General features: G+C 44.9%; 1 protein-coding gene across 1 annotated transcript in view; it reads left to right on the top strand.

Annotated features, from left to right (window-relative positions):
* The first annotated feature begins 560 nt into the window (after positions 1-560).
* Positions 561-26,319, top strand: part of SHC3 (SHC (Src homology 2 domain containing) transforming protein 3) — a 173,718-nt gene continuing 147,959 nt past the window's right edge. Inside the window, exon 1 of the mRNA XM_012653563.1 lies at positions 561-1,713. Coding sequence (XP_012509017.1) covers positions 1,234-1,713 — 480 coding nt within the window. The 5' untranslated portion in view covers positions 561-1,233. The remainder of the gene's footprint in view (positions 1,714-26,319) is intronic.

Below are 26,319 nucleotides of genomic sequence, written 5' to 3'. Positions count from 1 at the left end.
CGCCTGGAGAGAAGGCATTTTCTCCTGCGGGTTGGATGTGCAATGAGAGCAGCTGCATTGTTTCCTTGCTGACTGCAGGGTTGCAAGCAGCAACCGAAGAACTTTGAAATGTATTCGTAGCGATTCTTAGGCGTTTTCCCAGAGCTTAAACACATTCAGCAGAGCTAAAGCTTCAAATGCAGCCCCCTTTTTGGAATGGATTTCGAGAGCCTGTTGCCACTCATCAAAGAAGCACTCTTCTTTTTTGGAAGTGGATATTCAATTAACCCTTGCTGAGAAAGACTGATGGAAATTAGCAGGGAAGACCCCTGACTGGCACTGTGTAGAAGTTCATATGCAGATTTTTTTTTTTTTTTTTTGAGGAACTGCCTTGCCACAAAGACACTTGTCATGGCTGCTCTGTTGATTTGAAAAGAAAAGGAAAAACCCAGGAAATTGGTATTTTATGTTCACCTGGGGGGTGAATGTCCCTTTTTCTTCTATTCAAAAATTTCTGCTGCCTTCCAAATCAGAATTCATCAGGATTCGCTGAAGATCTTATTCTTAAAAAGCCTTCGTCACATTTTAACGCACTGCTGTTAGACACTGTTACAGGCTCACACAGATGGGCTGAGCAGGGAAGAGCAAACCCTAACAGGATAATGGGTTTCAGAAAGTTCATTTGACCATTTGAAGGAACTGGATTTACCTTTGGCACAAATGCAGAGTGGGGGCGGATAGGGAGGTGAAAAAAATCTAAGGTTGGAAAGAAATATCTGGGAAGGTAGAAAAAGGAAATTTGAAAACTGATTGGCTCTAGTGTGCTGTCAGCGGGTGGATGTCGTTTCTTCTTCTTCTTCTTCTTTTTTTTTTTTTTTTTGCTACAGGAAGTGATTTGCAGTGCTCACCGAGCCTTTGTTGAGAAGGGTCTCCTCTCAGAGTGAGTCATGCTTTTGCTGTGAGCGGCCCCGAGCAGCTGGCGCTCCGTCAGAGGCAACTATGACTTTTGCAAAGCAAACGTGCAACCCCAAGCAGCGGTCTCCCGGGCCGGGGCTGCGTGGCCGCTGTTGTGCTGGCTTTTAATGGTGGGAGGGCACCGCTCTTTGGCTCCGCTCTCCCTCTCCAGAGGGCTGTCCCGGGGCCCCCGCTCTCCGTCCCGCTCCGGGGACCGTGGCTTGCCTGCTATGCGCGGCAGCCCGCGCCAGGGCCGGCACCAGCAGCGCCCGGGCGGATGCAGCGAGCCCACGGAGGGGCATGCTTCCACGCACCAAGTACAACCGCTTCAGGAATGACTCGGTGACATCGGTCGATGACCTTCTCCATAGCCTGTCGGTGAGCGGCGGCGGCGGCGGCGGCAAGGTCTCCGCGGCGCGCGCGACCCCGGCGGCGGCCCCCTACCTGGTGTCCGGCGAAGCGCTGCGAAAGGCGCCCGACGATGGGCCCGGCAGCCTGGGCCACCTGCTCCACAAGGTGTCCCACCTGAAACTCTCCAGCTCGGGCCTCCGCGGCCTGTCGTCCGCCGCCCGGGAGCGGACCGGCGCGCGGCTCTCAGGCAGCTGCAGCGCGCCCAGCCTGGCAGCCCCGGACGGCAGCGCGCCCCCGGCGCCCCGCGCCCCGGCCATGAGCGCCGCCAGGAAGGGCCGGCCCGGCGACGAGCCGCTGCCCAGGCCCCCTCGGGGGGTGCCGCACGCCAGCGACCAGGTGCTGGGGCCTGGAGTCACCTACGTCGTCAAGGTGGGTGCGGGCGCGGGCCACTCAGGCAGGGCTCCCCGGCTCCGGGTGGGGGCCCAGCCCGGGGCAGACCCCTTCCTTCCCTGAAGCCCGGGGGTGCGGGGAGCACCTGCGACTGTCACGTTAGAGGTGAGGGAACGCGCACTCCTCGGCAATCAGCTCGCTTCACAGCGATGAGGAGGGAATTACAAATGCGCTTTTTCCGAACCGATTGGGATGACCCAGTCTGTCCTGGTTTTCCCTGGGCGCCACTCTTTGGGCATGCCCTTGCCACCTGGCTTTACCAAACGTCCAGCCGGTGCCCCTTTCGGCACGGGCATCCACCCCTGGGAAGCGGGGTTCGGCCTAGTGTAGGTGAAACACACTTGGAAGACCTGGGCAGCCCCCGGGGTGACAAAGGCACAGAGTCGCTACTTCTGCCCTCTTCCCGCGGGGGAGGGTGGGCGTTTTCTTTGCCCCACAGCTAGAATTCCCAGCACCTTGCAGAGCAGGCCAAATGCTGTCCTGCTTTCTACAAGACGGGCTCTACTTTCTTGCCCAGGCCAGGTTTTCTCTGGTGTTTGTCTTGCGTTCCGTGTGGAAAGGCTTTGGTTTACAGCAGTGGAACAAGAATTTGGGACCATTTTTCCGGGGGCTAAAAGGAGATGAGGGAGCTGCTCTTGGAGCCACAGGCTGGAAAGGAGTTTCTTCCTACAGTATAAAGAATTATAAAATCACCATGTAGTCAATAAAATTCATCCCTTATGCAAGCATTTTATGATATTTAAGGAACAAATAGCGCAGGTCAGTTAATTGCCATTCGCTTCTTTCCAACTGCCTGTCGGGCAACAGCTATTAGAGCCTCTACAGCTGGGCAGACACCGGCTGTACGGGGTGGGGGAGGCTCGAGGTTGCATAATTTCAGACCTACCACTCCAAGGCATGACTTTTTATTGAAAAAGAAATGAGACACAAACTCTATCCCCATGGTGTCATCAGTAACATGGAGAAACCTGCAGGATGGCCCGTCTGTAAATAAGGGCTACAGAGCCAGTTTAAAAATTCAACAGAAAACATCCTCAGGTAAAATGCAGCATCTTGGTAATTTTGGAACTGTTTCTTTAGTAAAAGAAACAGTTAATATTGTGGGTTACCTTTAACTATATCGAAAGTGCTTGTAAATGAATGTGACCATTGGTATTAAAAAGAGAGCCTCTTTGCCTTTTGAGACTGCGTTTAAATTTAACCTTCACCTTAGTTTCTGAATGTGAACTGTTGTATTTTACCAGAAAGGATCAGCATAAACTATGCATATTTGGTTGATTTTATTTTAAGAGAAAATGAATAGTTGTCTTGTATTGCTTATTTAAATTATGTAACCAGCAGCCCAAAACAAAAAGAAAAAACAAAACCAAACAAAAAATCCCAACAACTTTGAGGTTAAAGTGCGACACCAGAGTGTACTATTAATAATTACTTCTAGAGTGTTAGTGTAATTGCTATTAAAAAGCCTACATTTAAAATAGATGAATGAATAGACCTTGGCAAAGCATTTTGACACCTGTCGTGTTGAACATAGAGGGTAGTCTTCAAATTTAGGGAGAATTCTCAGACTTACACCTTTGCTTAGAGCTTTGCTTTTGCTGTTTGAAGAATGAAGGCAGCCGTCTAGTTCTAAAGGTCAAATGTGGCAAAATAATGATGAATGTACTAAAATAAGTCAGCCCTGCTTCGACAATCTGTTGATGTAAGGTTTGTGATTTACCCCCAGTGGTAGCAATAGTATTTGTACTTAGAGGGCTAGATCTGTGCAGAGCCTGGCTCCGTCTTGGGGGTACTTTGTGGTGCCTTAAAGTTGAGGGTCGCAGTGACCAGGGGTGCATGGCATGACTGATTAGTGCTCTGTGCTGTTGTGGGTGGTTTGCTCCCTTGTTCATCAGCAGCTGTGAACAGTGGTGTCATGTGAAAGTAAATGCGGGCATTGTCCCCTGCTTTCCTGGAGAAGTTTGAAATCACGCAGAAAGAAAACCAGATACCAAAGGACAATTTCTTGTGTACATGTTCGATTCAAATCATCACATGGCCCTCTGTTGGTGCACATGTGCAAATTCCCGCATTGCCCGTGTTGAGTTTAAAACCATGAAGTTATTTTATTAAAAAATTATGAAACTGAAAAATATCTTAATTTGGTGTTATTTACTGATTTGTGAGCAGTTCTATTGGTATCCTTACTTTAAAAGATTTCTGGTAGACAGAAATGGGCAATCTTTATAGTATGACTGGATATCAATCATAAAATCCAAAGATTTAGGGTTTGAAAAAGGACTTATTATTCTCTTGGACAGAAATTTTTTCTCAATTAAAGAAAGCCCCAATGTTTTCCAGTTTCCTGAAAAATTTATATACTGTATTATTATAGATTTTCCCTTCTCACAGAAATACCTACTTATAGGTGATACTAGGATATTGCACATAAGAATTGTAATTCAAAAATATTTCAACTTAATCTGAGAGCACAGACTGTAAAATACAGAAATCTGGTGGATTTTGATCTAGGAAACATCAAAATATTTGAGCAGCAGCTTATAACATTAATTAGTGAAGCATGTAAAATTTAAAAATGGAAAACGTTCCTGAGCAGCACTAGAATTCGAAGCTCGTGGCATGGTAAATTGGTCCGTCACTGAGTTTGCTGTTAAATAACAGCTCGAGTTTATACACATCTGGAAGCTGGAGAAAGGCTCCAGCTCACGCAGCTTCAAGGTTTATACTCATGTCAGGTGGGCCTTATTGGCGACACCTTTCTATCACCCTTGAAGGATAGCTGCCCCCCACTTTTTCTTTTGATGATGTAAAAGAGAAAGAACAAGAAACTACAGATAGAAAAGAAAAATCCAACAACAAAGAACAATGAATATTTTCATTAAATTTCCATTTAAAAACTATTTTATATTTGGGCTAAAGACTGATGGAAATACAGAGTACTGATAATGGTGCTGTCAGCCTTTAAATCCTCTTTTCCTGAAGTCACAGCTGGCTGGGACCCGGCACTCACGGAGGCTGCTGGTCTTCAGCACGTCCGAAAGGCAGGGCACTGATGCTTCACCTCCTCCTTCCTCAGATTCACGCAGGGAAGACTTTAGGGTGGAAAGAAACACATGAACAGTTGAGGGGACAGGAGGTCGGTGGGGGGTTCAGTTCTTAAAGAACCACTGGGCTGAGGCAGAACCTTCTGGACCTTCTGAAGACAGGCACAGCCTTGAGGTTCAGCTTTGAAACTGTCCGCTAGGGGTCGAGTTTGGAGGGAACTCTGTGGGCTGCTCTGTTAGCCCTTGGCCCCAGGGTGGTCCCCAAAAAAGGGCTCCTTCTTAGATCCTGTGACACCACAGACTGAAAAAGGTAAGAAAAGAAGCGACCACATTTAGGACTGACCCAAATGCCAAGGAGAAGAATCCGGAGACCAAATGGAAAAGGAGTGCGCTTAAGGGCCCGCTGCCCAGCGCGGTCCCCGCAGTCAGCAAGCTGTGAGCACACAGGTCGCGCCATGCGTAGACACCTGCCAAGGCTCCGTCAGACTCACGTAGTGTCGGTGGTGGAGAGTTACACTTTTACTGACGATGAAAATGACTATTTGTAGGAGATTTGGATGATCAGAAAAGTACTGCATCATTTCCTGGTGCGCTAAAGTGTTTCTCTTTTGAAACGAAACCCTGTTTGTAAAAAGAACTCTGTAAACTTTATTTCTCCCATTTGTGAATCTGATGATATTGAAAATCATTTATTTTATTTGTAAATGTTGTATTGTTCTTTATAGATGGTCTTTATAAATTGCATTTACTTTAAAATTTATTCTTGTTTTTCTTTTTGCTTGCCTAAGTACATAAAAATATCTTGAATGGTCCTTGTCTTAGCACTATATTCTTTTGGTAATTGTGAGCAAAGATCATAAAAAAGTTATTTTAAGTATAGCCATAAAATATTATTATGGTAAAATTGATTAAATATTGTTTTAGTTCTAGATTGAAAATTTGTTCCTTCAAGTGGAGTTGAACTTTGATAGTTGATTTTTCTTCTTAAAATTGTTTAAAAATCTCATAATATGGGTAGCTTACACATAACCATTGTCCAAATGGTTTGAAAAATAGTTTAAGAAATTCTTTTGACATTAACAGACACAGTTATTGATTTGATCGGGAAGTGGGTCATCTCTTTATGTGACATACGCATAGATATGTTAAATGCACACACACACCTCACACACACACATCACATATACACACCCACACACTCATAATGACAACACACACACCCCCACAATGACAACACACACACACCTCCCACAGGTAGACAACTTATGATGACTTCGGATGGGCGCTGGGGTTTTTTTTTTTTTGTTAGAAAATAGTAAATGTCATATTTTTAGAAATGCCCAATTATCTCATTCATTTCTTTTATATTCATGTTTAGGAAAAAAGTCATTCTGAAAGATAAGCTGTTAGTGGAACTTTAATCCTATAAAGAACAGACTTCTCCTCTGCCTGCCCATGATGTTTTACCTTTGAATATATGTCATATTTTTGAAGAACATATGGTGCATATTACTTCAGCAAAGTCCTGGAGACAGAAAGCCTAGGGCAGCAAACATGCGAATCCGCTCCCGGGGCGGGACGCGCAGGATGCGCTGAGCCAGCGGGCCCTGGCCTGGGCAGGATGCGTCCATCCGAGCAGAGGCCCGGCCTGCTGAGAGGCAGGGCACCGGGCACCCGGGCTGCGGCTCCTCTTGCCACCTCAGTGTGGGGCTTGAGCAGTCGGCCACCTCTCTGGACCTTGCCGTTGAGGGCGGGGTTGCGCTGGGGTTGGTCGTGGTCTCTATGGCTTGGGAGCCTGGCGCGGGGGGAATGGCGGTGTGGGGGCCAGTGCGGTTCTTGCTCCAGCATCGAACGCACAGGAGGAGGCGGGCCCACAGGAGCACGCTGCAGCATCAGGCCAGCACGTGCCGATCGCTGCGGCGGGGCCAGGGCCAGGCCCTGCAGCGCCGGCGAGGAAAGCCGTGAGGAGGAGCCAGCGTGTTCAGCGAAAATACCCAAATAATAATGAAGTTAGTGGAGTTATTTAGTTCATAAGTAAAATGGTTATGGATGTAACGGAAAGACATGGCCAGTTGTGCACAATTTTCTGAGTCAAGGACAAGAAAAAAACATTTTGCATTTTACCATAAAGATCTACACCAGGTGGTGGCTAATGAGTATCTTCACAGCGCGAGTCGCTGAGCCTAGGAATGGCTCACTGAGCGGCTGGGTGTGGGCCGTGGCGTGCGTGCGTGTGTGCGCAGCGGCACAACACGCCTCACAAGTTGCTTTCGGTCCTGCAAGTTCATAATTACTAATTTTCAGGAGGTAAAAAAACCCCGAACAAACCATTCTATCCCCATTATGATTTCGCCTCCCCCCTCCCCAAGCATAAACAACAAAGGGACAAGGGTCCACTGATGTGCCATCAGTCTGTGCCTCCCGGTTCTAGGATTGGGAGTGCCTAGTTTTGAGTGGTTTTTGCCTGGAAGACTCAGGTGCCTTACCGTGTCCGCTAGAGCTTCTGTTCCTGACGCCCCAGCAGCTGTCTATCTGACACCCTTAAAGCCAAGGCTCCCTGAGAAAAATGTTCAAACAGCTCATTGTTATGACGCTGCTTACTTTAGACTTGAAGCCATCCTAGGGTGTCATCTGAGACGTGTTGTTTTCCCACAGTAGAAAAGCCCCCCAGAGAGGCTTTCCTCATTTCCATCTATTGAATAGGCAGAAAAAGGAGCAAAGATTCCATTCTAGATTTTAAGAATTTAAACTTGTAGGAACGCTTCAAACTCTGGAACTTGGCCTTCACCCAGCTTTACATCAGAAGCACTCTCCACTCTGAGGTCATTCTGACAGACTTCATTTTGTCAAATTCCATTAAATATAATTGCTTGGCAGTCTACAGGGACCTACTAACAATATGTTTAATGCTATTGCTTTTGGTTTTGCACATATTAAAAATTTCTAATGCCACCTGCCCCCAAAAGGAACGTTCTGTTTTTTTTTAATTTAAAGTCAAAGCATGGTTCTAGCTCTGTTGACAAAGAATTAGCCCCTCACGTGGTGTTTAGCAGAGGCACTGAGCCATGATCTGAGTGTCATAAGACACATAAACCATAAGGTTTCCACCAAAGAAGGAGTAACAGAAGCTTTCACCCCTCTGGATAGAACAATGAAGACATGTCTGTTTTAGTGTTTTTTTGCCTGGAAGACTCAGCTCCTCACAATGACTTATTGCTTCTCCTGGAGACAAGGTGTCAGCTAATTATGAGGGCATTTGTGTACAGTTGTCCCTGGGTACCCAAGGGGACTGGTTCCAGGATCCTCAAAGGTACCAAAATCCACGGATGCTCGGGTCCCTCTATGTAAAATGTAGTATTAGTATGTAACCTGCGCACATCTTCTGGTACACTTTAAATCATCTCTAGATTACTTATAATACCTAAAATGATGTAAACACTATGTAAATCGTTGTTATCCTGCATTGTTTTGTCTTGTGTTATTTCTCTTTGTTGTATGGTTGTTTTCATTGTTTTTAAAAGACATTTTCTGGGATTTGGAGGGCTGGCTGTATGCCATCATTCCCCAGCACATGCTTGTTTGTTTCTGTGACTGAAGGGAGCAGCGCAGGTGTCTTTGCTGGCCTTGGTGGACCCTCTCGCCCTCCTCTTGGCGACATGAGCTGTGCTCCATGCTGGCAGAAGTACATATTGGCCTGTGGCGAGCACATGGTCTAGCTCCTCCCTGGGCCACAGGGCTGTCCCACGTTGAGTCCCAAAGATCCCTTCACTGCCCGAGATTTAGCACTTCCCTTCTTGCCGCCTCGCTGCCCCCCGAGTCTCAGTTTGGAGCCCTCTGGTCTAGAAGGCCCCCGCAGCCCGCTCAGCAGGAGAGGTGCCTAGGAGCTGGTGGCAGGGGGGAGAGAGCCTTGGCTCCCTCTGTCTTATCTGTCCCTGACCCAGGGGAAGGGGTGATGTAGCCAAACTGCCTCACACCCATCTCCACCGTCTGTGCTTGCAGCTCTGCGTGCCTTGTTAGATCACTTGTAAACCTTGTATTGGGCCCTGCAAACCATTCTTCTATGCAATTTAAGCATTTATTATGGGCATTTTTAAACATACGTGCAACATGCAAAACACATAAAAGAATAGAAAGAATGGTATCATGAGCGCCCAGGTACACACTGCCCGCCACCCTGCTTCAGCAGGCATCAGCTGGCCGCCGTCTGTGCCCCCACACCCTTGAATTGTTTAGGAGCAGTTTCCAGACATCCAGGTTTTTCCTCCTGCTCCTCTACTGACTTGTGTGGACCGGTCTTTGCCCTCGTGTTGGTCAAGCTGTGGCCTGGATGCCCAGGATCTTCTAGAAGTGAGGGAGTTCCTTGTGTAATGGGAACGAGGGTCTCCAGCTGGCACGTGGTGACTGTCTTTCAGAAATGAACTTACAAGTGGCATCTGTGGTGCTCTAGCACTGTGCGGTCTGGGTGGTGCCTCCGCCTTGGTGCTCAGAGAGCACCATTCTTGACTAGTAAGTTGCAGCCTTGGGCTTAACAGGGATCCCAAGTATGGCTGAGGGAGTTCAGTGTCCCAAGTATGGTCACATCTCCCTGCATTCAACTCTGTGGTCCTCAAAGTAGACCTGTGAGGAGGGGCAGGTCTCTGAGCCCCCGGGTGGTGGCAGTGGGAGCTGTACCACCTACCCTCCCCTGCTCAGTGTCTAGTGGGGCCTCTGCCAGCATCAGACAATCCTTCTGGAAATGGGTGTTTTCCTAAGTTGTTTTTACTAGCATTGTCTTAGGGTTCTTCAGAGAAACAGAACCAATAGTTTCTTATTAAAAAACAGATTTATTATAAGGCATTGGCTCACACAGTTTTGGAGGCAGGCAAGTCCCAAGATCTGCAGAGTGGGTCAGCAGGCTGGAGGCCCAGGAGAGCTGGCAGTGTAAGTTCTAGTCCTCATGCTGGCGGCTTGAGACCAGGAAGAACCAGTGTTTCAGTTTGACTCTAAAGGTAGGGAGAAAACCAACATCCCAGCTTGAATGCAGACAAGCAAGAGGAGATCCTTCTTCCACAGGGGATAGTCAGCCTTTTCGTTCTCTTTGGGCCCTCAACCCATTGGATGAGGCCCACTCTATTTACTCAGTCTACTGATTCAAATGTTAATCTTATCCAAAAAGCCCTTTGAAGACACAACCAGAATAATGTCTAACCAAATATCTGGGCACCCTATGGCCCAGTCAAGTTGACACATAAAATTCACTCTCTCAAGTATGTACAACTTTTGAAGTCTTTTCTAGAGTGGCTACTAGCTGATCCGAAGCACTTACGGGGATTTCTATTCACCAAAAACATGGAGATTCGGGATAAGAAATAATCGAATATACTTACCTGGAAGGGTCTCAGATTTTGTTACTGTTCCTGTGGGCATTAAACAGAGAAATATTTAAAAAATGCTTCAAAGATTTGTTGAGGGTTTACTATAGATGGCTATTGAACTAGGGGTCTCGGCAAGGAGACCGGTAAACTGACCCTGCTAGCAAGGGGAGCTGTGAGTGGGTCGTCGCAGCACTGGGCGTGAGGGTCTGGGCTGCGGTTTGCACACTGGCTCAGAGTGTGGGGGCTCGGGTGGCCGCCTGTGCCCGGAGGGATGCCTGACGTTCCCCGCATGGCTGGAGCAGCCCGGCAGCGGGGGATGCAGCCGTCTTGTACTAATATGTTGACGGTTTTAGAATCACAACCAGCAACGGAGACACCCAGGAGGGGAAACACGTTTCTACATCAAGGTTTTTCACACTAAAATTGAAAAAGCATGGTTTTTTCCCCTTCTAATTTGCAAATAATAACAATAATAATAATTTATACATGCAATTTTCTCCATTTAAGATTTGCTGTCACAGATTTTTTTAAAAAGTATTTTGATGCATGTCTCTATTTGGCCTTTACCAAATTAAAGAACAAGTAGCAAATAAGTACTATCAGAAAGTTGGGCCTCTTTCGGGAGCTCGGCTGTGCATGGAAGGTCAGCGGTGGGGTGGGTGAGCTGGCAGGGGCGGTGCCGGGGGAGGCGCCCTTCTTCCCCTGAGTCCCTCCTGCTCCCCACATCCTGGGAAGCCTCAGTCTGTCCCCTGACTCCCCGTGTCCTGTGACTGATGGGGTCATGGTGGTGCTAGTTCTGACTGCCCACTCACTCCTTCCTGGGCCCAAGTCCTCCAGGGTCTCCTCTGGTCTCAGGGATGGGGCAACTGCTTTTGAAAGGATTGTTATTTGTGAGGAGGTGATGGCTGCATTATCTAAAGAACTGAGCGGTGATTTCTTTCACTGGAAGTAGCAACTCCTGTAATAGATATTTGCAGAGCGACTTATTAGCTTGGGTGGGAGAAGAAAATAAGACTCATCAGCAGGGAGAACTGTGATGTCTGCTGGGTGTTGACCACAAACTCCCACCTTCACCCCTGCCGTGCCTGCTTACCCACTTGGTTAGGATACCCGGGGCACAGGCGGACGTGATGGTCATTGTTAGCATCTGGCTCTCTGCACAAAACAGTCACGATTGGCGGTGTCTGCTGCTGCCCTGCTGCCACTGGGAGGCTGGAGGGGTGTGCAGCAGCTCAGCCGCACACTGGATAACGGACTTACCCTCAAGGCGCAGGTGATAGCAAAAGGTGACAGTAATTAGGAAGTCCTGAGTTTTGAGTATTTGTTTTCACATACCTGTATTTATACAGAGAGAGAGACATCCTCCTTAGGTCCCTTCCACCCTGAAGCAGCCTCCCCTCTCTCCTGCCTGCCCTTCGAGCCCCGTTTCTTCCCTTTCAAATCCCTTCCTTCCACGTCCCTGCTTCCTTTCTTCACGCAACATGCAACGATTGGCTTCTGCCGACCCAAGGACAGGAGAAGGGGCGTCAGGGCCCCTCATCGTGAACGCTAACCCCTTCCCAGCGCCTTTCAGCCCGGCCTCCCTCCCTGCAGCACCGCGTGCTTTCACTCCCAGCGTCTCTCTGGAAGACTCAAGTTTCTTCCTCTTTAGTTCTTCCGCTGCAGCTTTCTTGTCTTCCCACTTTCGTTTCTGGAATTTTTCTGAACAGTCTGACCTTCTCCATGCATCTATTCATTAATGCATTCCTCCATCAATTTATTATATTAATCGACTGTTTGATTCAGTGGGTACTGCTTGAGCCCCCATGCTGGGGCAGGCCTGTGCTAGGACTGGGGACAGCGTGAATTGGACATGCTTCCTGCTCTTTAGGTGCCACTGGGGAAGACAGAAGAGAGAAAATACCTGGTCATGGTGACATGGAAGTCAAGGATGGCTTCTCTCAGATGATACTGAAGTGGAGCTCTGAATGATGAGTGGAACTGTCTGGAAGGTGTTGGGATATGCATGTGTAGGAGTTCGTGCAGGAGTGTGTGGGCCTATTCTAAGGGAAGGATAGAGTGCCGCATGGCTGGGGTGTAGGAGTCAGGGCGGGGTGGGGCAGGCTCCGAGCACACTGGACCCTGGCAAGTACAGTGGGAAGCCACTGGAAATTTTTCAAAAGATGATTCTATCTTCTGTGCAGAGAATCGATTAGAAAAGTGGAATAAATGTAGAGGCAATTAGGGGACAATTAGGAGCAATGACAGCGGTTGGGACCACTGTCCCAGTCTGAAGACCAGTGGCATGTCCAGCCACATCTGTGTCACTAACTGGCAGTGCAGCCTGCTGTCCACTGTGCTGGGGCTCCTTGAGTGTAGCAGGTCTCAAAACGAGTTCACGACCTTTCCCTCCTGCATCTGTTCTTTGTTAATGTGTCACTGTTGTCTGCTTCCCAAATCTCAGACCCCCAAGTCATCCTTGAATATTTCCTTTTCCTAAGCTCGTTACATCTGGTTAGTCACGAATCTTTCATTTCTGCCTCAGAAGAGTTTCATCTTCTTTTCCTTTCTCCCTCACTCATGCCCTCACCGTGTCTTGCCTTGGTTATTGCAATAAACTGCTGGTCTCGCTGGACGGGTGCTTTGGCAAAGACTCTCCCTGTGGGGTTAGAGAATAAATATGATATAGACTCACCGGAATGTTTCAAACAGTACACAAATACGTGGGGTGAAAAGTGAAAGTTTACCCTTGGCTCCCTTCCCAGTACGTCTAGTGTTATTCCTCTCGGAGATAATCCCCAACAACGATTGGCTCTTTACATTCCAGGCTGTGTGCACAAACACACACACACACAATTCTTCTTTCTTTCATCTTTTCTTCTTCCTTTCTGTTACACACAGCAAAGCATTCTACGTATATTGTTCTGTGACTTGCGCTTTTCACGTCATATGTTTTGGAGGTCTTCCAACATTAGTATCTACAATTCTGCTTCATTCTTTTTGATATTCATTTAGTATTCAAATTATGGATGGACTAAAATTTATTCAAACAGGTCTCTATTGTTAGACATGTAGATAGTTTCTAATATCTCACAAATGATAAGATAGTGAACATTCATCTATATTCATCTTTCCACTCGGGGAAATATTTTTGCCTGTGTGTACAAGTTTTAGCTAATAATAAATTTATTTTCTTATTGCCTTGGCTGTGGCCTTGAGCGTAGTGACCAATTCTACCGGTAAAAATTACTTTCCTGCTTCTGGCTACAAAGTGAGCCCTTCTGTATTCAACTATCGAGGAGGAAATTGCTGTTGTATACATTTTCACAAGTTAAGAAAATTTACCTATGATCTTAGTTTTCAAAATTTTTTAAAAAATCCCAAACAGTTACTGAATTTTATCAGTGATTTTTTTCAGCATTTAGTAACGTAAATGCATATATTTCCCCCTTTTCTATAAGTGTAGTGAATCATCTACCTTTCTAAAATACATGTCTCTCATCTCATCCTCTTATTTAAAAGCTCTCTGTAGCTTGCCTTTCTCACAGAATTCAATCCAAATTCCTTATTATGAGTGGAAAACTTTCAATTTGGCTTCATCTCAGTTTCTGATCTTCATCTCTTGCTCCCCTTCCCCAATACTCCAGCCCTGGGGAACAACTTACTTCCCCCTAGACCAGCTGCTCCTCTGGGCCTCTTCTCTCCAGCTCACCTCGGCCTTCAAGGCTTGCCCAAATAAGCAACTGTTCTTTCCCGTCTCTCCTGTGCCAGCAGTTGGTGATTCACTGCCCAGGTCTCCACAGCTCTGCGTTTACCTCCGTGGTCATCCATTCAACCCACGCTAAGTGAGAATCTGCCAGATGCCTCGTGCCGTGCCCCAGAGAGTCCTGGATGAATGACATGCTCCCTGCTCTCAGGGACACCATCATCCAGAGGCACGTATATGTGTGTGATATCGGGCCATGAACTGTGATGCATGATGACATGTTATGGACTGAACATTTGTGTCCTCCCGTAAATGCATATGCTGAAACCCTGGCCCCAGGGCGATGATATTAGGAGGTGAGGCCTCTGGGAGGCAATTAGGTCCTGGGGGTGGAGCCCTGCTGATATCAGTGCCCTTATAAAAGAGGCCTCAGAGAGCTGCCTCACTCTCTCTCCACCATGTGAGGACACAGCGGGAAGACAGCTGTCTGCAAACCAGGACGTGGACCCTCACCAGCCACTGCACCTGCCAAGGCCTTGATCTAGGACTTCCAGCCTCAGAACTATGAGAAATAAATGTACTATTTAAGCCACCAAATGTGTGGTATATTTGTTATAGCAGCCTGAGTCCACTGAGATATGCTGTAAGGCCATGGATTTCCGGAAAGGTGGTCAGCCACTTACCCCAAGACTTCCCTGTGGGGAGAGCCCGTGGTAAACACTCAGCGTGTGAAGACAGGGGGGTAGAAGTGGCCGTAGGGCACTGGGGAATGTCACTGATCAAAAGTGGCCAATAAGTTGACCTAGGAGCCTATTGTCACCCTGGCTGTTGGGGATTAAGAACATAACTCCACAGAGGCACATTTTGAACTCTGTCTATTTGTAAATTCTTCAGTAATTATTTCTTCTGTGAACTGATATGTATGCTGCAGCCCACCCAAAGCTTCTAACAGGCTGTTCCATAGTTGGGAAGCATTCTTAGCAGACCCAGGAATTCTGTTTTCTTCTGTCCTTTCTTTTGAAAGCTAATTGCAGTGAGAGACTCAGTTTTAATGAGAGCCATGAGAGATCATCATTAAGTTAAAATACTGTATAGCCAAATTTTACTAGGATGTTTCCAAACAGAGAGCCAAACTCTGGAACACTTTCACATGGCCCCACTTCTAATTAAAGCATTTATGAAAAAAAAGAGGGGGGGAGTTAATGGATCAGCAAGAACTTTTTTGAAACTCAGTTCTGTGGAAGGTATTGTAGGCTATGAAACAGGTGTAGTGTGATACCCTGAAAGGAACTAGTGACCCAGCTGAACAGGAAAAGCTGACCCATTAAAAACAAATCCATGTTCCCAAAGGTGCTAATTATGTGCTAAGAGATCAGTGGTGGGCTGGGTTATCAGGAAAGGCTTCTCAGAGGAGGCAGAACTATTCTGGGTCCTGAAGGTCTATCCAGGTCTGGGCAGAAAGAGTGTTCAAGGTAGGAGAATCAGAGGGAGAAGCCCTTTGGAGGTGGGTGTGCACGCTGTGTGCCGAGGGTGTGGAAAGACATGCTGCTGCGGGCTGGCTGCGGCCAGAGGACAGTGACAGTGACAGAGGACAGCCTGACAGTGGACATCAGTGGTCATTTGTCTGTGCCTTGAGTGGGAACCCAGTCAGGGCCAGAATCCTCGGGAATCAGGGCTCTGCTGGAGTCCCTTCAATGGCCAGGAGCTCCCTCTAGAATGGGGTGACTGTCCATTGCTGGCCATTGTGCTTTGCACCCCATGACCCCCCTGCATCTGGTGGGCACCTCCAGCCCTGCAGACCGAGTCCCTTCCTTGCCAGATGACAGTCCTTGAGGTCACTGAAGAGATGTTTTCCTTTATCCTTCTCTTCCCTGAGCTAAACGTTTCTCACTCCTTCAACTTTCCTGATTCCACTATATCCTGGGTTCTCTTATCTGTTTATATTCTAGTTTGTAAGTTAAATTTAAGAGACCTTGACCATAATAAAGAATGTGGTTCAATTACAGTTTTGGCTAGGGTTGGTAGATATTCTATCTTTAGAGCTTTATCCTGTCTTAAGAATAATTCAGGTCGGCCGGGCGTGGTGGCTCACGCCTATAATCCTAGCACTCTGGGAGGCCGAGGCGGGCGGATCATTCTGAGCTCAGGAGTTCGAGACCAGCCTGAGCAAGGGCGAGACCCTGTCTCTACCAAAAATAGAAAGACATTAATTGGACAGCTAAAAATATATACAGAAAAAATTAGCCGGGCATGGTGGCGCGTGCCTGTAGTCCCAGCTACTTGGGAGGCTGAGACAGTAGGATTGCTTGAGCCCAGGAGTTTGAGGTTGCTGTGAGCTAGGCTGAGGCCACGGCACTCGCCCCAGGCAAGAGAGTGAGACTCTGTCTCAAAAAAAAAAAAAAAAAAGAATAATTCAGGTCTTTAGTTCACAGGCCTACAGGATTGAGAGATAACTTCATCTCTGCCTAAGGCACCACACTCTTTGGTAAAGAAAGGGCATAGAGCTTGCTTCAGGCTTGTTTATTGTGATTTGCAAGCAGAATTATTGATGACTTCCAAAGTCACACTTTCTTTTCTCAAAAGGCTCAGTAGAGACTTACTTTCACCTCCCACCTTCCCACCTCCATTGCCTACTATGGGCCACTTAACCGCTGCGAGTTTCCAACTGTCAGCCTCTGTGATCGAAACTCAGACTTGGAATTGAGGAGGCCAATGGATCGTCACTGGGAATTATGTTACGCATCAAACAAAGCAAATGCCCCCCTGTAGAAATATAGTAGAACAAATTCTGGTACATTTACACCATGGAATAATATGCAGTCACTTAAAAAAATGAATTAGAGTCCTATTACAGTTGATTTCAAGAGATTTTCACAAGATATTGTTGGGTGAGAAGAGCATGATGCAAAAAGCATGTATGATATGAACCCATTGTCAGAAGAGGAACAATAGCAAAAATGCATGTATATATCCATAATTATAGTTGGAGACTTCAACAGCCCACTCTCAGCAATTGATAGAACTGCTAGACAGAAAATCAGCAACGATATACAAAAATTGAATGACGCAATCAACCAGCAGGATCTAATGTACTTGCATAGAGCATTCCACAAAACCACAGCAGAATAAACATTCAAGTGTCCATGAAACGTTCACCAAGATACACCATATCTTTGGCTATAAAACAAATCTAACTAAATTTAAAGGAATTAAAATCATACAGAATATGATCTCTGATCATAACAGAGTTCAATTTAAAATGGAATTATGTTAGAGATCAATAATAGAAAATCGGAAGGTCTCCAAACTTTAAAATTAAAAAACATGCCTGCAAATAATCCACGAGACAAAGGAGAAGCTTCAAAGGAAATAAGAGATACACAGAATGAAAATAAAGCTACAACATATCAAAATATGTGAAACACAGGTAGAACACTGCTGACAGGGAAATTTATAGCACCAAATGCTTACATTAGAAAAGAGAAAAGTTCTCCAACCAATAATCTAATTGTCTGTCTCAAGAAACTAAAAAAGAAGGACCAAAGTAAGCAGAAGGAAGAAAGTAACAAAAATAAAAGCAGAAATCGATGAAATTAAAAACAGGAAATCAATAAAACTAAAATCAGGTTCTTTGAAAAAAATCAGTAAAATTGATAAACCTAGAAAGACTGACAAAGATAAAAAAGAGAAAACACACATCACTGATAGCAGGAATGAAATGAGAGATCTCAGCAGATCCTGCAGCCATTAGAAGGGCAATAAGGGAATACTATGCACAGCTTTATCCCTGTAAATTCAACAACACAGAATAAACGGATCAATTGCTTTAAAACCATAAACTACCCAAAATCAGCCAAGATGAAAGAGACAACAGTTCTATAGACATCAATGAAACTGAATTTGTAATTAAAGAGCTCTCCAAAAAAAAAAAAAAAATCTCCAGGCCGAGATGGTTTTACTGGACAATTTCACTAAACATTTAAAGAATTAACATCCCTTTTACTCTTTTACTTACTCTCTTCCAGAAAATAGAAGACAGAACACTTCCCAACTCATTTTTTGGAAGTAGTATTACCTTGATACCAAAAACCAGACAAGGTAGTATAAAAAAAAAAGAGAGAGAAAGAAAGAAAAGAAAAAAGAAAGAAAGAAAACTACAGAACACTATCTCTCAAGAACTTACATACAAATTTTTCAACAAAAGATTAGCAAGTAAAATATGTAATATCTAAAAAAATTGTACATCATGACTAAGTGGGATTTAGCAGGTATTTAAGATTTGTTCAACATTTGAAAAATTAATCAACATAATTAACCAAATTTCTAGAGCTAATAAGTGAATTTAGCATGATCATAGGATCCAAGATGCCTACATGAAAACCAATCTCATTTCTGAATACTAAAAGTAAACATGTGGAAGCTGAAATTAATGCACAACATTTACAATCACACCAATGTAAAGGAAATACTTAGGTATAAATCTAACAAAAAGTGTATAGGATATGTTTGCTGAAATCACAAAATACTGATGAAAGGAATTTTTAAAATGCTTAAATAAATGGAAACGCCATGTTGTAAGACTCAACATAGTAATGATGTCAGTTTTTCTCAAATCTATAGTTTTAATTCAACACCCCACAATGTGTTTTATAGGCATAGACAAGCTTATTCTAAAATTTATGTGGAAGGCCCGGACCCTAGATACCTAAAAATATCTTAAAAATGAAGAATAAAGTAGGATGGATCACTCTATCCAACACGAAGACTTATTCTATAGCTTACATTACCTATTACATTAGCTTACCATATTACCATATGTAATATTGCCATATTACATTAGCTTACATTACCTATTCTAGAGCTTGATTATGGTAATCAAGACTGTTGGGATTGGCAGGAGGATAGGCACAGGCCAACAGAACATGTTAAAGAACCCCGAAATAGACCCATGCAAATATGGTCGACTGATTTTGACAAAGATGCAAAAGCAACTCGATGGAGGAAGGATAGCCTCTTCAACAAACTGTGCAGGAGCAATTGGACATCCATATGCTAAAAAGGAAACCTTGACCTAAACTTCATACCTTATACAAAAATTAACTCAAAATGAATCATAGACTTAAATGTAAAATGTAAGTTTTAAAACTTCTAGAAAAAAACATAAGAGAAAATCCTTGAGTTTTAGGGGTAGGCAAAGAGTCTTTTAGCTTGACACCAAAGTATAATGTATACCAGGAAAGAGCAATGAACTGGACCTCATCCCAATGTTTAAAATATGTGTTCTGCAAAGACTCTGTTAAGAGGATGAAAAGACAAGCTCCGAAGTGAGAGACAATATTTGCAAACCACATGTCCAACAAAGGAATAATATCTAGAATCTACCAAAATCTCTGAAAAACTTGATAATAAAAATAGTAGTAAACAATATTAAACAGTAATAAAGTGTAAAATAAATTATAAACAATAAATAATAAATAATGAAACAGTAATAAAGCAAAAAAGATCCGATTAGAAAATGGGCAAAAACATGAAAGACATTTTACCAAAGGGCAAATAAACACATGAAAATATGTTGAACATCATTAGTCATAAGGAAAATGCAAATTAATACCACAGTGAATTATCATGAGATGCCTACCAGAATGGTTAAACTAGAAAGAGTAGGGACAACAGCAAACGCCGGCAAGACTGTGGAGGAAGTAAATCACAGGCGTTATCGATGGGAGTATGAAATGGTGCAGTCCTTCTGCAGACACTCGGGTTACTCGCCCGATACTCACATTGGGCTCAAGAGCACACCAGAAAAAAAAATCAGTTTGGCAGTATATTAGTTTCCTGTTGCCTATCTAACAAATTAGCACAAATTTATTGGTTTAAAACAACAGGAGTTTATTATCTTACAGTTCTGGAGGTCAGAGCCTGAAATGAATCTCACAGGGCTAAAATCAAGGTGTCTGCAGGCCTGGTTTATCCTGGTGGCTCCAGGGGGGAATCCGTGTTTTGTCTCTTCCAGCTCCTAAGGGCTGCCAGCACTCCTCGGCTTGTGGCCACATTACTCCAATCTCTGCTTCTATTGTCTCATTGCCTTTTTACCATCTGTAGTCAGATTTTCCTCCTCCTCCTTCTTATAAGGACACTTGTTATATTTATAGGCTACCCCGCTAATCCAGAATAATCTCTCTGTCTCAAGATCCTTAACTTTATCCCATCTATAAAGTCCTTTTTGCCATTTAAGTTAACATTCCAGGTTCCAGGGATTGGGACCTCGACATCTTTGGGGACTGGGGACATTATTCATTCTACCACAGGCAGTTTCTTATAAAACTAAACATGACCCTGCGCACCAGCAATTACACTCCTGGGCATTTATCTTGGAGAAATGAAAACTTTTGTTCACACAAAATCCTGTACATGAATGCTTATAGCAGCTTTATTCGTAATAGCTCCAAATTGGAAACATCCTAGATGTCCTTCAATGAGTGAATGTTTAAACAAGATTTTGGTACACCCACATCATGGAATACTACTCCACAATAAAAAGGAATAGACTATTGATACACAGAACAATTTAGATAACTCTCTAGAAAAACAGACTGAACAAAAAAAGGCAATTCTAAAAGTTTATATACTGTCTGATTCCCTGTATACAGCTTTCTTAAAATGATGAAATTATAGCCATGGAGAACAGATCGGTGGTTGCCAGAGAGTACGTGCGGGGGATCCGGGGGAGGTGGTGTGGCTATAAAAGGGCACCGTGAGGACCCGTGTGCTGGTGGCACTGCTCTGTGTCTTGACTGCATCCGCGTCTTGTCCTGACTGTGATGCCGTAATGCAGTTCTGCAGGATGCTACCGCCGGATCAGCTGCTTAAAGGGTGCGTGGGATCTCCCTGTGTTATTTCTTACAACTTCATGTGAATGTACAATAATCTCAAAATTAGAAGTTTAACTCAGAAAGTATGTGTGTACGTGCATACATATGTCTGTGCAGGGTCATAGGAACGTGGCGATACATAGAGAAGCATTCTATATTAGATACTTGTTGCTGCATTATAAATTACTCTAACATTTAGTGGCATAAAACATTTATTATCTCCCACAGTTCCTGCAGGTCAGGAATTAAGCAATGGCTTGATGGGGCAGTTATAGTCCAGGGTCTTCCATGAGGTTGTCAGACGTCAGTTGGGACTGCAGTTATCTGAAGGCTTGGCTGGGGCTGGCGTTTCAGGATGGTGCCCTCGCAGGGCTGGCGACTGTCGAGGCTGGCAAGGGCTGGCTGATGCAGGAGGCCTCAGTTCCTTTCCACACGGGCCTTTCCACAGGGCTGTGTGAGCGTCATTATGGTGTCATGGTTGGCTTCCCCCAACGTGAGCAGCGATCAAGGCAGTCATATCTTTTATGGCCTAGCCTTGGAAGTCACATGCTATCACTTCCACAGTGTTCTCCTGGTCACGTGGGTCCTCCCCATTCAGTGGGGGAGGGGACTCCACAAGGGCACAAAAAGCAGGGGGCCTTGGAAATATGAATGTTGTGTCATGAGTATAGATGCACGGGTTTTAGGTTGGAAAGAAGCATACATGAACCCTGGCTGAGAATAAAAATCAGTCCCATTAGTGAGAAAAAATAGAATTTAAAAGTTTAATAGAAACAATTTTCCCCCACAAAGAGGCAGATGGAGTGGCATGAATTTCTTGTGCTAGAGGCAGTTAGATGAACCCTCAGATGCCAAGTGGAGTTAACTAGAGCTGGGCTGGCAGTCAGTGGGGGTTTGGGAGGGAAAGACCCAGGGAACGGGCAGTACTTGTGAAGGTGGCCAGGCGGAGAGCAGCTAGACTATGATGTGGGAACCAGATGTGGTTCAGGGGTTGAGCTGAGGTCTGAGTCAGCAGCTGGTATTGCTTCTCCAGTGGGGTCACTTAGGGTGGCCTTGTTGGACTCAGTGGCATCCAAGAACAAGTCCGGCATATTGGCTGGTGGCAGCAAGACTGTACCAGCATCTCCACAGGGGATGGAGCTGGAAGCAGTCCTGTGAGGTCGGGGTGAGGCAAGCACATTCTGTAAGGTAGGGCTTTCTAACCATGGGTGGGAAAGGAATGGACCAGAATAAGGGAGGTGAGGCCCCCATGACCAGCACTCTCACCCAGGCTGTAGAGCCGCTGGCCTGCTTCTCGGTCATTCAAGCCAGACCACGGGTGGACTGAATGGTTGTTCCCCGAGAGCAAGGAGAGAAAAGCAGGCTGCAGGCTTAAGGGCTGGTGGCACAGGGTAGAACACAAGCCAGGCATCCAGATAGAGTCCAGGCTAATGGACCAGAGGCTGGTGTAGAGACTGGGGTCCAAGGCTGAGGCTCCACGAGACAGATGAAGAAGCCTGGTTCTACCGGACCGGTCAACCAGCTCAGCTGCACAGAGAGGAGCTGAGCAGGCCATCCTGGGGCCATCCTGGCCAACAATTGTTTCTGAGGGGGAAGCGCGGAAACCAGTGCTGGAGGGGAGACTATCAATTTTGTTCCTTTATTTTTTTTTGAAGTCACGGCCCGGCCTATGTCATGAAAAGGTTTGAGGCACATCTCACACATTAGCATGAAAACCTAGTCATCATGCTTATGAACTACACAGGGATCTAAGTTTCCTAAGACTAAGCTACCAGTTTAGCACCCGAGTGCGCACGAGAATGGCAAACGGGAATGTGCTGGAATAAAGCTGACTGCTGAGCTTTGCACCCCTCACCGGTTAGCGAGAACGTGGCTTCAGTCGTAATACCAGTATGTATTTTTAGAACATTTCTTTGCTCTTTTCCTTTGACTTTGAGTAGCAGATGTGATGTATTGCATTGCTGTGATTTTTCAGATGAAATCAAGCACAGTGGTTACTTTTAACCAAACCCCAGTCATACTTCCTCTCTCTGACTCAGCTTCCTCATCGTAAATGACACCGATGACACACGCCACCAGCTAACATTTACAAAGCCACCCTAGATCTTCTGATGAACATCTATATGGCATTTACATTATTATAATTTTCTCTGTGAGATGAAAGATTTAAAAGACAGTTTCCGTACTAGCTGAGGAAATTTAGATACAGGATTAGGATGGAGCCAAATGGCTAATTTCTTCCCTGAGCCAATTGTATGGAAGTTGAGAAAAGTCTGGCAAAGGAGGCAGGAAAACTGAAAGTGAGTTGGCACCTTTTTCCGTGCCCAGGACTGCCCTGGGGCACCTCCTCCTCACGTGCCCGTGGAGCCCGGCCACACTGACGCACAGTCTGGCTCACGAAGAGTCAGGCTTCACCCTGACAGCTGGTACTGGGACTCGGCACACACGGGCAACTTTACTCAACTCTAAACCTTCCACTTCCCGCGCTGATGCCCGTCACACAGGTGCACCTGGGCCTCAAGTCCATCATCTGTAAAATGGGAATAGCAGCAGCACTGTCTTTACGGGGCCGTCGTGGGACCTGAAGGGAGCATCTGAGAAAGGCTTGGCAGAGCGCCTGCGGGCGGCAGAGCCTCCCCGAGCACGCGCCTGTCTGAGCCACCCCAGGTCCTATTGTTAAATCCAGAGCTCACCTCTCCAAAGGCTCATGAGTCAGGGCTGTGTTTACTTTATTCAAGAGACAGTACTGTTGTATCACAAGATCGTGACTCTAACCACATGTCAGCTCAGCCTCCTAACCCACATAAAATTCATTCTACTGGAGGTGATGTCGCAGTGCCATTCTGGATGCCACCGAGGTGGACAGGATGCTGAACCTGGAAGTGGCTCAGGGCTCTCCCTGGCCCCGAATGTGGGTTCTCAGCTTCACAGCCTCTGCAGATGATTTTTGAGGCCACAGTAGTAACAGCACAAGCCTGTCACAGAGGGCAAATGACAAGGTGATAGCCAGGGCTGAGATTTGAAACCCTTTGGGTGGGAGCAGCGTGGATACTGCGGTGGGTGGTTTGTGGGGCTGCAGCCTCCGGTGGGTGGTTTGTGGGGCTGCAGCCTCCTGTGTTGGCACCAAGGCTGGCGGTGTGGCGAGGAGCCCAGGGGTCGCTGCTGTATAAGCAGGGCTTCACACAGTATTTCTCGTAATGACAAGTTATTCTGGGAGAATGGATTGGAAATGGTTTTATTTTTTTGATACATGTTTGTATTTTCCAAAATTTTCTACAAAGTAATACTTTATCAGAAAAAGATGAGCATTAAAAATAAAACAATTTTAAGGACTCTCTTAAAAGAAATGATCTTTCATTCTTTTTTATTGAGTACAACATGCATAATAGACTATGAAACCTTAAATATTCAGCTCAGTGAGGACAGACATACACACGTATCACACCCATGCAAACATCAGCGGAATAAGATCTACAGCAAATTCCCAGCCCTGGCCCCTGAGTGTCTCAACCAGTCAGTACCTTTCCGGGGGTATCCACTACTCCGCCTTCTGCCACCATTGATGAGTTTATGGTGATGATCTTTTAAATGAAAAATACTAATAATATTGGTCAAATTAGTACTATTAAGTATGGTCCATTCTTCTAGTATGGATTATAACTTTTAAATAAATCCAAGCCTATTGTTTATAGGAAATTTTAGAAATATATAACTTTGATAATACAAAATCCTGTATAAAATAGATTAGACAAATTAATCGATGAAAAGTGGAGTTTTCCTTTTCTCAAATGCATATGAACACTCACAACAAATAATCTTAACTTTAGCATCACTAAATAAAGTCATTTTGGAAGCTCAGATTCTTTCAATAGAAATATCAGACGGATGTGCCATGCTACATAGGCTGGAGAGTGGGCAGTGGTTGACTTTAATTATTTTCTTTTAATTTTTTACTCACTACTATACTGAGGAGGATGGTTAACTTTAACAAATTGTGAGAAGGTACTGTTGAACACAGATGTCTAGAACATTTGTGGTGGGCTTGCTAAGACAGTTGGGCATAGATGTTGAGGGTGTCCATGGTGAACCCACTAAGACAGTCAAGCCTCAACTAGCTTTAGCAATTCTAAAGGATTTTTCAAACCTAAATATTCTGGAGCAGAATTTTGCTTGAATTTAAAATTGTCACATGTTCTGTAAATTGATTTCATTTGACCTCTGTTTTGTACAGTGGGTGGCAGTACTGACACATGCTCAGGCCAACTGGCCACCGATGAGGAGAAGAAGAGCAGTCCACTGGACTCAGATGAAAAAGGTGAAGTTCACAGGGCTGTGGGTTCTTCCATGTTTGTTGAGTGACTGTTCACTGAGTCAGAGTTAACACTCAGGCAAGGGCTTGATTATAGTGTTATTTTATACTCCATATCTTCTACCCTAATTTCCTAGAGAGCAGTTCATAACATGTGGCCACCTTCCCTTACAGAATCTGAAGTTACTCAAGTCACTAGGGGTGGGCTCCACTAATAATATAATCCTAGAAAGAGAATCATCAAACATTGCAAATCCAGAAGTCTATGTACAACCTTAATGAATATAAATACTTTTAGTTAATAACCTTTATGAAGGCAATACATGCTAATTGAAGAAAAAGTGGAAAACAGAGAAAAGCATAAAGAAGAAAATTAAAATCACCTGTAATCACAACCCTCCATGAAGTCTTCTATTAAAATTTCCATGAATTAATTTAGCCCTTATTTTTATTTATGCAAACTTGAGATCAGGCTGAGTGATTCCCCAAATCATTAAATATTATTGGAAGACATAGTTTTAAATGGCTGCATAATATTCTGTCCCAGAATATATAAAGAGTTCTTGCAACTCAACAATAAAAAGAAAAATGACAGAATTTAAAAACAGGCAAAAATTCTGCCTTAGTCTGTTTCTGCTGCTATAACAAAAATACCTTAAATATGTAATTTATAAACAATAGGGATTTGTTGGTCACAGTTCTGGAGCTGGGAAGTCCAAGATCAAGACATCTGCAGTTCTGATGTCTCATGAGGGCTTTCTCCTTCCTAGATGGCTCTTTCTCATGGCATCCCTGTGTGGCAGAAGGGGCAAGGGTGCCCCCTTCCATCTCTTTTATAAGGCCACTAATCCCATTCACATTGAGTATTAGGTCTCAGCATACAAATTTTGGGGGAACACCAACACTCAGACCATAGCAGGATTTGAATAGACATTCCTTCAAAAAAAGACATGCAGATAGCCAATAATCACATGAAAAGATGCTCAACTTCTTTACTCATTAGGGAAATGCTAATCAAAACCATGATGAATTCCCACTTCATGCCCTTTAGCTATAATAAAAAAGAGGGATGCTAGCAAGTATCGACAAGGAGGTGGGGAAACTGAGACCCTCATATGTGGTTGGTGGGAATATAAAATTGTGCAGCTGCTTTGGAAATGGTTTGGTGGTTCCTCAGGATATTAAACACAGGATTATCGTATGACCCAGCAATTTCACTCCTAGGTATATATCTAAGAGAACTGAAATATATGTGTACGCAAATGTTCACAGCAGCATTATTTATAACAGTCCCAAAGTGGAAACAGCCCAAATGTCCATC

The sequence above is a fragment of the Propithecus coquereli genome, unplaced genomic scaffold (genome assembly GCF_000956105.1).
Source record: "Propithecus coquereli isolate 6110/MARCELLA unplaced genomic scaffold, Pcoq_1.0 Scaffold423, whole genome shotgun sequence".
In the NCBI taxonomy this organism is placed as follows: Eukaryota; Metazoa; Chordata; class Mammalia; order Primates; family Indriidae; genus Propithecus; species Propithecus coquereli.
The sequence above is the reverse complement of the archived record's forward strand: the minus strand, read 5'-3'. Positions and strand labels throughout refer to the sequence as shown.